Raw genomic sequence first — 14,768 nt, 5'->3', positions numbered from 1 at the left:
CTGACCCGCCGGAGCCGCCGACCTGGGCCCTCGCCCCCGTCCCGCGCCCCACGCCTGACCCGCCGGAGCCGCCGACCTGGGCCCTCGCCCCCGTCCCGCGCCCCACGCCTGACCCGCCGGAGCCGCCGACCTGGGCCCTCGCCCGCGCCCCACGCCTGACCCGCCAACGCCGCCGACCTGGTCCCTCACCCCCGTCCCGCGCCCCACGCCTCACCCGCCGGCAATACAACTCACCTGGACCCCGACCTCCGTCCCCGGCGAGGGACCTCCTCACTGTCCCAGCGCTCGCACTGACCTGCCGGTCCCCAGCGAGGGAGCTCCGCGCGGTCCTAGCGCCCGCGGCCCGGGAACTCGCACCAAAGGAACTCCGCGCGGTCCTAGCGCCCGCGGCCCGGGAACTCCGCGCGCTCCTAGCGCCCCCCAGCACTCAATGTGCGACCCGCAGACGCCGCCATTTTGGGTCCCGACCACCACGAGGGGAGGAGGGGACCCGCCATCTTGGACCGCCCCCGACCTGTACGACGCATGGGGGCGGCCATTTTGTCCACCCCCGACGCCATCTTGTGACCCCTCATCTACGGGCGAGGTATGGGGGCGGCCATTTTATCCATTCCCGACATCCTCTTGGACGGCAACAACGGACCCCACCCCACTACTACAACCACGGCTCGCTTCGGTTACGCTCGATCAGGCTCGGCCCCGGACTCTCCAGACGACGACGACAACGGTCCTAATTAACGGCCACGAGACGCCATGCCTAGTCGACTCCGGGAGCACGGAAAGTTTTATACATCCCGACACGGTAAGACGCTGTTCCTTAACTACCTACCCCAGCGCACAAAAGATTTGCCTAGCCGCAGGATCCCACTCCGTACAGATCCAGGGATTCTGCATAGTTACCCTAACGGTACAGGGGAGGGAATTCAAAAACTACAAACTTAACGTCCTTCCCCAACTCTGTGCCCCCACCTTGCTGGGCTTAGATTTTCAATGTAACCTACAGAGCCTTACGTTTAAATTCGGCGGCCCCATACCCCCACTCACTATCTGCGGCCTCGCCACCCTCAAGGTGCAACCCCCGTCCTTGTTTGCGAACCTCACCCCGGATTGCAAACCCGTCGCCACTAGGAGCAGACGGTACAGCGCCCAGGACCGGACCTTCATTCGCTCCGAAGTCCAGCGGCTACTAAAGGAGGGCATAATCCAGGCCAGCAATAGTCCCTGGAGAGCGCAGGTGGTAGTAGTGAAGACAGGGGAGAAACAAAGGATGGTCATTGACTATAGCCAGACCATCAACAGGTACACACAACTAGACGCGTACCCTCTCCCCCGCATATCCGACATGGTCAATCGGATTGCCCAGTATAAAGTCTTCTCCACCGTGGACCTCAAGTCCGCCTACCATCAGCTCCCCATCCGCCCAAGTGACCGCAAGTACACAGCCTTCGAGGCAGACGGGCGATTATACCACTTCCTAAGGGTCCCTTTTGGCGTCACAAACGGCGTCTCGGTCTTCCAACGGGAAATGGACCGAATGGTTGATCAACATGGGTTACGGGCCACGTTCCCGTACCTCGACAATGTAACCATCTGCGGCCACGATCAGCAGGACCACGACGCCAACCTCCAAAAATTCCTCCAGACTGCCAAAGCCTTGAACCTCACGTACAATGAGGACAAGTGCGTTTTTAGCACCGATCGGCTAGCCATTCTGGGCTACATAGTGCGCAATGGGATAATAGGCCCCGACCCCGAACGTATGCGCGCACTCATGGAATTTCCCCTCCCGCACTGCCCAAAAGCCCTGAAACGCTGCCTGGGGTTCTTTTCATACTACGCCCAGTGGGTCCCCCAGTACGCAGACAAGGCCCGCCCCCTAATACAGACCACGGCTTTCCCGCTGTCGACAGAGGCTTGCCAGGCTTTCAGCCGCATCAAAGCGGACATCGCAAAGGCCACGATGCGCGCCATCGACGAGTCCCTCCCCTTCCAGGTCGAGAGCGACGCCTCTGACGTAGCTCTCGCGGCTACCCTTAACCAAGCGGGCAGACCCGTGGCCTTTTTCTCCCGAACCCTCCACGCCTCAGAAATCCGCCACTCCTCAGTGGAAAAGGAAGCCCAAGCCATAGTGGAGGCTGTGCGACATTGGAGGCATTACCTGGCCGGCAGGAGATTCACTCTCCTCACTGACCAACGGTCGGTTGCCTTCATGTTCGATAATGCACAGCGGGGCAAGATCAAGAACGACAAGATCTTGCGGTGGAGGATCGAACTCTCCACCTTCAACTATGAGATCTTGTACCGGCCCGGAAAGCTGAACGAGCCGTCTGATGCCCTATCCCGCGGGACATGTGCCAACGCACAAATTGACCGCCTCCAAGCCCTCCACGAGGACCTCTGCCACCCGGGGGTCACTCGGTTTTACCACTTCATCAAGTCCCGCAATCTCCCCTACTCCTTAGAGGAGGTCCGTACAGTCACAAGAGACTGCCACATCTGCGCAGAATGCAAACCGCATTTTTTCAGGCCAGATGGAGCGCACCTGATTAAGGCTTCCCGTCCCTTTGAACGCCTCAGTCTCGATTTCAAAGGGCCCCTCCCCTCCACCGACCGCAACGCGTATTTCCTTAATGTAGTGGACGAATACTCCCGCTTCCCTTTTGCCATTCCCTGCTCCGACATGACCGCGGCCACAGTCATTAAAGCCCTGAACAGCATATTCACACTGTTCGGTTACCCCGCATACGTCCACAGCGACAGGGGGTCCTCTTTCATGAGTGACGAGCTGCGCCAGTTCCTGCTCAGCAAGGGTATAGCTTCAAGCAGGACGACCAGCTACAACCCCCGGGGGAACGGGCAAGTAGAAAGGGAGAACGGCACGGTCTGGAAGGCCGTCCTACTGGCTCTACGGTCCAGGGATCTCCCAGTTTCACGGTGGCAGGAGGTCCTCCCGGACGCTCTCCATTCCATCCGGTCGTTATTATGTACGAGCACTAATCAAACGCCTCACGAGCGTCTCCTTGTCTTCCCTAGGAGGTCCTCCTCTGGAACGTCGCTGCCGACCTGGCTGGCGGCCCCAGGACCCATCCTGCTCCGGAAGCACGTGCGGGCACATAAGGCGGACCCGTTGGTCGAAAGGGTTCACCTCCTCCACGCAAACCCCCAGTACGCCTACGTGGAGTACCCCGACGGCCGACAGGACACGGTCTCCCTGCGGGATCTGGCGCCCGCCGGCACCACGCACACACCCCCGGCACCATCAACCCAACCGCCCCCCTTCCTGCCACCGCCGCACCCCGCGACCGCCCCCTTCCCAGGAGGATCAGCCCCCCTCCCCTTTGCACCGACAGCTAAAACCGTGCGGTTCCCGGAGGCGACAACGCTGGTACAAGCACTACCACCACCGCCGGGGCCGAGGCGATCGACACGGACGACCAGACCGCCCGACCGACTCGTGGCGTCGATGTAAAACAAAGATGGACTGTCCAATGAACATTTTGTTTTCACATATCCTCTGTAAATAGTTGTAACAGGACGATACTGTCCAATACGGTCCTACCATGTAACTGTTCTCTCCTCCCAGGACCAGTACTGTAAACCCTTACCACCATACGAAGCATCACCCCGCCGGGTTCATTTTTGACAAGGGGTGAATGTGGTAGTATGTATTGGGGGTCATGTGGGACTGGAAGCCCTAATGTCATTGGCTGACAGATCCCGGGTCCTGGTTGGCCGTTGACCTCATACTCCGCCCTGAAGGCGAAGTATAAGAAGCCGGTGCCTTCCCCCGCATGCCAGTTTACTATCGGGCTGCTGGGGAACAGACACGCTTAATAAAGCCTCATCGACTTCACTCTGTTTGTCTCACGGAGTCTTTGTGCGCCACAATGGACACCATATCCTCCTCCAGGAGAATCCCGTAGATCGTCGAAACAATTCCCCTCTCCAGCTCTCCCGCTGACCGTACCTCCTCGCGCAACGAAAAGGCCGGCGCTATCGGGATTGTCGGGAAAATCTTACTTGCAAAGTCCCGAACCTGCAGGTACCTGAACCCTTCCAACTACACTCGGCCTGCATATCGCCCCCAAGGAATAAATCCTTAATTTCCCAAATCCCCCTTTCATCCCATCTCCGAAACCTCGCATCCATCTTCCCGGGCTCAAATCCGAGATTCGCCCTAATCGGCATTCCCCCTGACCCGGCCTCAGCTTAAATGCTGCCGAAACTGTCTCCAAATCGTCAATGCGGCCACCACCACCGGACTCACCGAATACTTACCCAGTGCCATTAGAAATGGTGCCCTTGCCAGCGCCCCCAAACCTGACTCCCTACATGAGCTCACCTCGATGGTTACCCACTGGGCCGTCGCCTCCTTGCTCCAATCCCGCACCTTCTCTGCAGTAACCGCCCAATAACAGTACAGCAATTTTCAGAGGCCTAACCCGCACCCCCCCTCCGCCTGTTGCCCCCTCTCCAGAACCACCCTCCTAACCCTCCATCTTCACCTCTCAACTGAACGAGGAGATCAACTTACCCATCCCCTGAAGGACTTTGATAAAAAGGCCGGCAGGCACTGAAATAAAGACAAAAATTGTGAAAGAACGTGCATTTAACTGCCTGCACCAGACCCGTCGATGACAGAGGGAGGTTGTCCCACCTCGACAGATCAGCCTTCACCCTCCCCATCAAAATTAGTGAAATTATATTTTCGGAGCCCTCCCCAATCCTGGGCCTCCTGCATCACCAAGTACCTGAAGTGGGTTGTTGGAAAACAAAATGGCAGCCCCCCACCCCCACCCCTACTCCCGGTGGGGAGACCATAAAATACTCGCTTTTGCTTAAATTCAATTTATACCCCGAGAACGACCCGACTCTCAGGGTCCGCTCCATTATACTCCCCAACAACGTGCTCGGTTCCGGGATATACACCAGCAGTCGTCGGTGTCTAACCCCCTCACTATCCCCTTCCACAGTCCTGAGCTCCTTAGCGAAATGGCGAAGGGCTCTTTAACAAATGCAAACAACAGGGGGGACATAGGGCACCCCTGTCTCGCACCCCGGTGCATTGCAAATTACCCCGAGTTCATGCTGGTGGCACCAACACTCGCCATCGGCTCCTTATCAACAGCCACACCCACGCCACGGACCTCAGCCCAATTCCAAATCTCTCCAAAACCGCCATCAAGTAATCCCACTCTGCCCGATCAAACGCCTTCTCTGTGTCCAGTGCCACCAACACGTCCGTCTCCTTTCCCTCCGCCAGAGACAGGACCACATTCAACAACCTCCTCAGGTTTGAAAACAGCTGCCTTCCCTTCACAGACCTAGTCGGATTCTCCACAATCACCTTTGGTAGACATACCTCCAACCTTGATGCCAGCAACTTCTTTAGCAGCAACGAAATAGAAGTTTGCCCCATCATTTGCGACAACACACCCCTGCCTATCGCCTCATTACTGCCTTCAGAGCTTCCCACCATCAGTGGCACCAACCTCCGGTTTCCTCCCACAGTCCAAAGATGTGCAGGTTAGGTGGATTGACTATGCTAAATTGCCCTTAGTGTCCAAAATTGCCCATAGTGTTGGGTGGGGTTGCTGGGTTATGGGGATAGGGTGGAGGTGTGGACCTTGGGTAGGTTGCTCTTTCCAAGAGCCGGTGCAGACTCGATGGGCCGAATGGCCTCCTTCTGCACTGTAAATTCTATGAAAAACCCGTCCTTACAATTCTTCTAAAATTCAACTGGGAACCTGTCAGGCCCCACCGCCTTCCCTGCCTGCATCCTGCCAATCACCTATTGCTCCCCCACCGGCTCCTCCAATCCTGCTCTATCCTCCTCACACAGCCTCGGATATTCCAACCCATCCAAGAACTCCCTCATCCCCCATTCCTCCCCTGGCGGCTCCGACCTATATACATCGTTATAAAACTCCTTGAATACTTTCTTAACCTGCTCCCGGGCCACCACCAGCTTCCCCATGTTGTCCCGTACCTGAACTTTCTCTCTCACCGCTGCATCCCGCCGAAGCTGGCTGGCCAGCATACGTCGTGCCTTCTTCCTGTGCTGGTAGTTCGCCCCCTTCACCCCGCTCAACTAGTGCACCAGCTTTCCCTGTAACAGCTGGTCGGACCTCACCTGCAACTCCTTCCTCTTGGCCAAGAGACCCGTGTCCAGGTCCCCCACATACCTCCCATCCAGCTCTAGAATCTCCTCTATCAGTTTGTGGTGCCCCTCTCTCTCTTCCTTGTCCACCTTAGCTTTGAACAAAATCACCTCCTCCCTCAGTACAGCCTTCAGAGCCTCCCACGTTACTGCCAAACATCCCCTGTGCAATTAAACTCACATATTCCATTCACACCTTCCCAATCTTATCACAAAAGCTCCAGTCCGTTAAAAACCACATGTCCATTATCCACCCAATCTCTGGACCATCCCCTTGCTCTAAACCACATCCAACCAATGCTGAGCATGGTCCAGAATTATAATTTCTGAGTACTACTCCAATCTCCTAACCCCAGCCAATAGCGCCTTCCCCATCATGAAAAAGTCTATCCTCGAGTACACCTTGTGTACCGGGGAGAAAAACGAATGCTCCCATTCTCTCAAATATAGGAAGCTCCAGAGGTCCCACTCCTCCCATCTCCCTCATAAGCCCAGCCAGCCAGCCACCCCCACCCCCCCTCCCCTCCCGCTCCCCCACCCAACTGGGCCAGCGAGCGCGGCTGAGACATGTCCACGTTCGGTTCCTGCACCATATTCCAACCCCCCCCCCCCCACTATCAACTCGTGGCTATCCAGATCTGGGTCGGCACCCAGCACCCTCTTCACAAACCCTGCATCATCCTAGTTGTGGCCATATACCCTCACCAGTGCCACCGAGCTCCCCTCTAGCCCCCCCCTGTCACTATCACGTACCTGAACCCCAATCTGCCACCATCTTCGCCTTATGAAACTCTTGACCACCAATACCGCTACCACATCAGCCTCCACCATCTCTAAGAAGTCCCTCAAATTGTAGGTCACCCGCAGCTTCGCCGGGTAGGCCATGCCAAACCTCACACCTTTACTGTCGAGTGCCGCCTTCACCAGTCCGAAGGCCGCCCGCCTTCTCGCTAGCTGGACCGTCAAGGTTTGGTATATCCGAATACTAACGCCTTTGCACTTCACCTCGCCCCTATCCTTCGGCCAACTCAGGACTTTCTCCTTGACATGAAACTTATGATAGCAGATCACTGCCCTTGGTGACTCATGTGATTTTGGCTTGGGCCTGAGCCACCGATGTGCCCTGTCCTGCTCATATCGGGAGGGTTCTTCCCCCTCCCCCAACAGCTCTGCCAACATCTTTGCGAAGTACTCAGTTGGTCTTCGACCCTCCACCCCCTTGGGCAGGCGCACTATTTCTAAGTACTCAGTTGGTCTTCGACCCTCCACCCCCTTGGGCAGGCGCACTATTTCTAAGTTCTGCCACCTCAACCTGTTCTCAAGATCCTCCATCTTGGTTCTGAGTCCTTTGATAGCCTCCGCCACCATCCACAGCTCCTCACCCATCGAGGTGAACTGGTCACTCTGCTGTGACAGAGGTTCCTCCACCCCCTTCAAGTTCTCTCCTTGTTCCTGTACCTCGGCCGATGTCTTTGACAATGCCGCCTTTACCGGGGCAACCAACTCGACGACCCACTCCTTCATCGCAGCCACCATCTCCTTTCGCAGCACCTCCATGTGCTTAGTGAAACACCTCTCGAATTCTTCCCCCACCAGCTCGGTCAGAGTTTCCACGATGAGGGGAGTGGCCCCACCCAGCGATCCAGCCTCCGCCATCTTTCCTCCTGCCGCGTTCACCCGTTCACTTGATGGAGAATATTTGCTCGCTCCCTTCTATCAGTGGCTTTCTTCTGTGTCTTCGACATCCCTCACTTTCCTTATGCCTTCCTGCACCAGCTTGTTCAAAAACTGTCCTTGAAACCTGCATTAAACTCCAAAACCCAGAGCCTCGAGCAGGAGCCACCCAATGTGCGACCTCGGCCCACATGCCGTAATTTTAATATTGATCCCATTTACTTCCTGTTGACTCTCCTTCTTCCCAAATTGTATCACTTCACTATTCTCTGCGTTAAATTTCATACATGTCCCTCCACTTTACCAATCTGCCTGTGACCTTCGGACGTCTGTTACTAACCGCTTACTACATTTCTGATTTTCACAAATTCCACAAAATTAGAATTATGCCTCCTAAACACGAGTCTGAGCCATTAATACAAAACCTTTCATGACCCCAAGACATCCCAAAGCCTTTTCCAGACAATGAACTATTTGCGAAGTGTGCTCATTGCTGTGATACAGGGAAGTGAGGGTAGTGAATTTTTACACAGTAAGGCCCCACAGAAACATTTGTGATGGTGAGTAGGTCATTATTTCCGTTGAAATATCGGCTGGCACAGGATGAAGAGCTCCACTGCATTTACTCAACTGGTTCCATGAGATATTTTTGCATCCATCTGACCTCATTTGAGCATCTGACGGTGCAGCACTCCCTCAGAACGGCACTGAAATGCCAGCCCAGATTATTTGCTTAGGTTTGCAAAGTGCGACTTGAACTTATGAGGTGAGAGGACCACAGCTCTGGGTTACACAGGTTGGCCTTGCAGTTGGTATGTGCCCAGACATTTTCCTGCAGAATGCAGTACATTCTCCTTTATTCCCTTTGTCCTGAAGGAATCAAGAGGCCAAGATTCGGAATTTGAGAGGAGGGATACGCTGGCTACGACCATTGACCTGTTCGGTGCCGGTGCGGAAACCACCGCCATGACCATCTGCTGGGGACTTCTTCTAATGATGAAATATCCAGAAATTCAGAGTGAGAAATCATTAACATCTCTCCTGTTGCTTTGTTGTGGTGTTGTCTGATGAGAAATCAGGAAACGTTACCTAATGAGGTCTTTTTTTACATACGATCTCTGAGGCTGACTAACAGGACGCAATGAGTAGTGATAAGGGGCGTCTTTCTCAGGTTGGCCGGCAACAACCATTGGAGTGCCACAGGGATTAGTGCTGGGACTGCAGCTGTTCACATTATCTATGAATGATTTGGAGGAAGGAACAGAGTGTACTGTGGCCAAATTTACAGATGATACAAAAAGGGAAGGAAGGCAGGTTGTGATGATATAAAGAGGTCCACTCACCCACCTATCGCCGTAACCCCACCTATTGGACACTAAGGGGCATGACCCAGATCAGCATATTTAAATGAGCTGAGTGGCTGAAATAAATATACATCCACTGGATTCTCCCGGTGCCCGAGACTCAACGGCCACAACTGCGAGGCCTCGCCAGGGTGCCATTTAACACTGGCTCACACTAACTTGGTCCAGGTGTAACAGCACCTGGAGGGATCTCCCAGGTCAGTGGAGAGCTCCAGGTGATCGGGAACTTTGGCACTGCCAGTCTGGCACCCTGTCAGTGCCTCCCTTGCAATGCCAGGGTGCGTGGGTGGCACTGGCAGGGCACTGCCATGTCACCAGGTTGGCAGTGCTAGGGTGCCTGTTTGTTGTTGGGCGAGGGGGGCCTGAAAGGGGGGAGTGAGGCGGAGGAAAAGATCAGGGCAGCCTTCCAAAACGCAGCCCCGATCTGCGAGGAGCCTGTCCTGCTGGTGAGCTAAAGATCGCCAGCAGGAAATTACTCAAAGTGCGGCCTCGGCGCCGACAATCTCCCCAAGGCCAAGGAAATGGCAAAGAGCTGGTGGATAGCAAGATGTTTCTCGATGCTCGAGCCGCCGAGAAACACTCCGCCAAACGCTCCCTAAACCGGACATAGAGCATTTCCGGGAGAATTATGCCTGAGGTGTTGTTCCCCCAGTTTGCGTTGGGCTTCACTGGAACATTGTGGCAGGCCAAGGACGGACATGTGGGCATGAGAGAACACTTTAAAATCCATCACATTTCTACCTCGCTTAACTCCGAAGAAGAGTCATGTGGACTTGAAATTACCCTGGGCTTGAATGTTCCAGTCCCGTCCATCTGGGGACCGAAAATTCCTGTCCGAGGTCATCAGACCTTTTAATAATCCGTTAAATTGTCCGTCCTGCCCTTGACGATTCCCATGGTGGGCGGGATCGGACTATTTACCCCTCGGTTTCCCATCTGCAGACGCTGCCTGAATTGCTGAGTTTTTCCTGCTTTTTCTGAGCTTATTTCAGATTTCCAAAATCCGCAGTAACTTGTTTTTCTTTAACACAACTCACTGTTTCCTGTTCTTGAGCCGATTTTTAATAATCCAATTGGGCACTGACCCTTCAATCCAATGAGCCTCAATTTAATTAACCAGCTCTTTAGTACCGCGGAAAGACTGATTAACAACATTGAGGCCCATGGAATAGTGAGTTGCGTCTAATTGGATAAAATGAAATTAGCTTAAGGACACAATGACTTCTCACAGACTAAAAAGCCACAGAGACTCAAAATAGTTCAAAAGCCACCAAGGGCACTGCAGGATTTGGGGGTGTTTTATTGACTGTTTAAATCAACTTTTGATTTGATGTTTTAAGTTTAATTTGCTCTTTGTTTTTGTTTCGGGCAGTGTCCCTTTAAGGAGCTGCCCCTCTTAATTTGCCCCTCAGTTTGTTTGTTTTAATTGGTTGAATTTAAAATATTTCAAATGCCACAGAATACTTCACGTAATATTGATACTATTGAAATACTGCTGCAGAAATTCTCTGATTTAGACGAGCCAAATATGTACTTTCAATCATTCTTCTGAACCATAATATATAATAATACTTCTGAAAAAAGACAGGTTCTTGAAGCTTTTCATCTTAAACTCATCAGGTCAATCTCCAATAACACCAAGTGTAAAGGGAACAACAATTCATGCTGCGTGAGAAGAGCTTGCTCATGGGTTGGCAAGTGGACTCTGATAGGTAGAAGCGTTGCCATGGGGAATGCAGCATTTTAGCTGATGATTGACAGTTAACTGCCAAATTTCGTTTAAATTCAAACTCGACACGTTGGATTGGATTCTCCACAGCCCCGTGCTGAAATTGCGTTTGGCGCAGGGGGTGGAGAATCGATGTTTGCGTGGGAATCGTGCCCGGCTCCCCTCCCGCGATTCTCCTGTCCTCAGAGAATCACTTGCGCGCGGATTACATGGTGCGGCTGGGGGGCCATTGACAGAGGCCCCCCCAGCGATTCTCAGAGCAAAACTGGCCGAGTTCCCGACGACATGTTTCTAACCACGTATGGCCTGTCGGGAACCTTGGGTGGTGGGCGGGGGGGATCGGACACCGGGGTGGGCCTCATGGGTGACCGGGGCAGCGATCCGGCGACTCGGATCCATGGCCACACGTTATCTCGGTGTGGGGGGGGGGGGGGCCTACATTTTCGATGTCGGTTTTCTGGCTGAGTCCGCCATTGCTTTTGGCGCGGCTGCTGCAGGCGGAAGTGCGGGAGCCCGTATCCGCAGCCAGAGCTGCGAGACGCACTCCGAGGCCCTGCTAGCCCCTTGCAGGTAGGAGAATACTGATGCACAATCAATACGCTTGAGTCCACGTGGAGTCATATCGATTCAGCTTTAATCGGATAGAACTGTGCCCTGCAGCGAAGTTACAGAAGTGAAGGCTGCTGGGGACGGCACTGGTTCTTATACCCCGCCTCTCAGGTAGATTGCCCAATGGTAGACCCCGCGGTCTAGCCAATGGTTATTCCTCTCTCTGGTACCGCAATACCTGGTATTACCACAAATACGTCTTGACTTTTTTAAGGGAAGTCAAGAGTGAAACACCAGCGTTTTTACACCGGCATGGGGACATAGCCCCATGTTTGGAGAATCCAGCCCATTTACTCTGATTGAACAAGGTATTGTCATAGGGAGTGAACCAGAGAACGACCATCTCAATTTTGTTTGGTTGAAAAAGGCAGAAAGGGCAAGGCCCTGTGTATTGATCAATTTGACGACCAGCGCGTGTAAGTGAGCCCACACTGCGAGCCCGACTAACAGCCTTACATTGGTCATGAGTGTAATTCTATTTTTCAGCAATATTATAGTTTTGTACTTCTGGACTATTTAAAGATGGTAACACTGCATTATTTCAGAAGTGCTCTCTAGAAAATCATAAAATGTATCTTTAAGTTTCGTGCTCCAGAGGAGCGGCACGGTGGGGCAGTGGATAGCACTGCTGCCTACAGCACTGAGGACCTGGGTTCTATCCCGGCCCCGGTCACTGTCCGTGTGGAGTTTACATATTCTCCTCGTGTCTGTGTGGGTTTCACCCCCACAACACAAAGATGTGCGGGTTAAGTGGATTGGCTACACTAAATTGCCCCTTAATTGGGAAAAAAAAATTATAATTAAAAAAAGTTTAGTGCTCCATGGGCAACGCCACATCAGTCGTCTGTTATGATGCTTGGTTTTTGAGTGTTTTGAAGTGAGTGGAAGCTGAATATTTAACAGGAAACATAAGAAATAACACAGAACAATACAGCACAAGAACAGGCCCTTGGCTCTCCAAGCCTGTACCGGTCATGATACCAATCTTTGCCAAAACCCACAGCACTTCCTTGTGCCGTATCCCTCTATACCCATCCGATCCATGTGTTTGTCAAGATGCCTTTTGAACTCCGTTAATGTATCTGCTTCCACAACCTCCCCTGACAACGTGTTCCAGGCACTCAGCACCGTCTGCGTAAAATAACTGCCTCGCACATCTCCTCTAAACTTTTCCCCATGGATGTTAAACCTATGTCCCCTGGTGACTGACCCCTCCACCCTGGGAAAGAGTGCCTGCCCATCCATTCTATCCAGCCCCTCATAATCTTGTAGACCTCTATCAGGTCACCTCTCAGGACTTTCTAATGAAAACAGTCTGAGTCTATTCAGCCTCTCCACATAGCTAACTCCCTCCAGACCAGGCAACATCCTGGTAAACCTACTTTGCACCCTCTCCAAAGCCTCCACGTCCTTCTGGTAGTTTGGCGACCGGAATTGTGCACAATATTCCAAGTGCGGCCTTACCAAGGTTCTATACAACTGTGATGTGGAGATGCCGGCGTTGGACTGGGGTGAGCACAGTACGAAGTCTTACAACACCAGGTTAAAGTCCAACAGGTTTGTTTCGATGTCACTAGCTTTCGGAGCGCTGCTCCTTCCTCAGGTGAATATTCACCTGAGGAAGGAGCAGCGCTCCGAAAGCTAGTGACATCGAAACAAACCTGTTGGACTTTAACCTGGTGTTGTAAGACTTCGTACTATACAACTGTAGCATGGCTTGCCAGTTTTTATACTCGATGCCCCGTCCAATGAAGGGAAGCATTCTGTATGCGTTCTTGACTACCTTGTCCACTTGTGTTGCCACCTTCAAGATCTGTGGACCTGCACTCCCAGATCTCTCATTTTCTATATTCCTCAGAGTTTTGCCATTTACAGTATATTTCCCTGCTATATTAGACCTACCAAAATGCATTATCTCACATTTTTCACGATTAAACACCATTTGCCATTTCTCTGCCCAAGTCTCCAACCTATATCTTCTGACAAATCTCAACACTATCTGCCACTCCACCAACCTTGGTGTCATCCGCGAACTTACTAATCAGACCGGCTACATTTTCCTCCAAATCGTTTATGTACACTACAAACAAAAGAGGCCAAAGCACAGATCCCTGAGAAACACCACAAGTCACAACCCATTAAGAAAAACACCCTTCTTCTGCTACCCTTTGCCTTCTGTGACCGAGCCAGTTCTGTATCCATCTTACCACCTCACCTCTGATCCCGTGTAACTTCACCTTTTGTACCTGTCTGCCATGAGGCACCTTGTCAAAGGCTTTACTGAAGTCCATGTAAACAACATTCACTGCCCTCCCCTCATCAATCATCTTTGTCACCTCCTCAAAAAACTCCGCCATCCCCTCATCAATCATCTTTGTCACCTCCTCAAAAAACTCCGCCCTCCCCTCATCATCATCTTTGTCACCTCCTCAAAAAACTCGATCAAGTTAATGAGGCACAACCTCTCCTTCAGAAAACCATGCTGTCTGTCGCTTCTGAGTCCATTTGTTTCCAAATCGGTATAAATTCAGCCCCTCAGAATTCTCTCCAATAATTTACCTACTACCGACGAGAGGATTATCGGCCTATAGTTTCCAGAATTTTCCCTGCTACCTTTCTTAAACAGCGGTACCACATTAGGTATTCTCCAGTCCTCTGGCATCTCACCTGTAGCCAATGAGGATACAAAGATGTCAGCCAAGGCCCCAGCAATTCCCTCCCTTGCTTCCCTCAGTGTTCTGGGGTAAATCCCTTCTGGCCCAGGAGATCTTAATATCTTTTAAAAGACCCAATACGTCCTCCTTTTCAAAGTCAACATGATCCAGACTATCCACACACCCTACCAAGAATCATCTTCCAGAAAGTCCCTTTCTTTGGTGAGCACTGATGCAAAGTATTCATTTATTACCTCACCCATTTCCTCTGGCTCAGCACATAGATTACCCCACTGTCCTTAAGTGGTTCAATCCTTTCCGTGGCCACCCTCTTGCTTTTTACATATGAATTAAAAGCTTTCGGATTCACCTTAATCCTACTTGCCAAGGACTTTTCATGACCCCTCCTGGCCCTCTAATTTCCAGCTTCAGTACCTTCCTACGTTCTTGATACTCCTCAAGGGTTTCGACTGTTCCCAACCTTCTAGACCTTACAAAAGCCTCCTTTTTCTTTTTGACGAGTTCACAATATCCCCCGTTATCCAAGGCTCCCTAAACTTCCCACACTTATCCTTCGT

The 14,768-nt window shown here is 52.4% G+C and overlaps 1 protein-coding gene and 1 pseudogene across 1 annotated transcript in view; one reads left to right on the top strand and one right to left on the bottom strand.

Moving 5' to 3' along the window:
• The window catches only part of LOC140390278 (cytochrome P450 2K1-like), a 166,446-nt pseudogene that overhangs the window by 112,663 nt on the left and 39,015 nt on the right, over positions 1 to 14,768 (bottom strand).
• LOC140390275 (cytochrome P450 2K1-like) overlaps positions 1 to 14,768 on the top strand; it is a 62,689-nt gene that overhangs the window by 34,754 nt on the left and 13,167 nt on the right. Inside the window, exon 6 of the mRNA XM_072475299.1 lies at positions 8,711 to 8,852. Within this exon, the coding sequence (XP_072331400.1) occupies positions 8,711 to 8,852 (142 nt within the window). The remainder of the gene's footprint in view (positions 1 to 8,710; positions 8,853 to 14,768) is intronic.

The sequence above is a fragment of the Scyliorhinus torazame genome, chromosome 14 (genome assembly GCF_047496885.1).
Source record: "Scyliorhinus torazame isolate Kashiwa2021f chromosome 14, sScyTor2.1, whole genome shotgun sequence".
NCBI lineage: Eukaryota > Metazoa > Chordata > Chondrichthyes > Carcharhiniformes > Scyliorhinidae > Scyliorhinus > Scyliorhinus torazame.
Note: the sequence above shows the minus strand (reverse complement) of the source record. Positions and strands in the feature narration are given on the sequence as shown.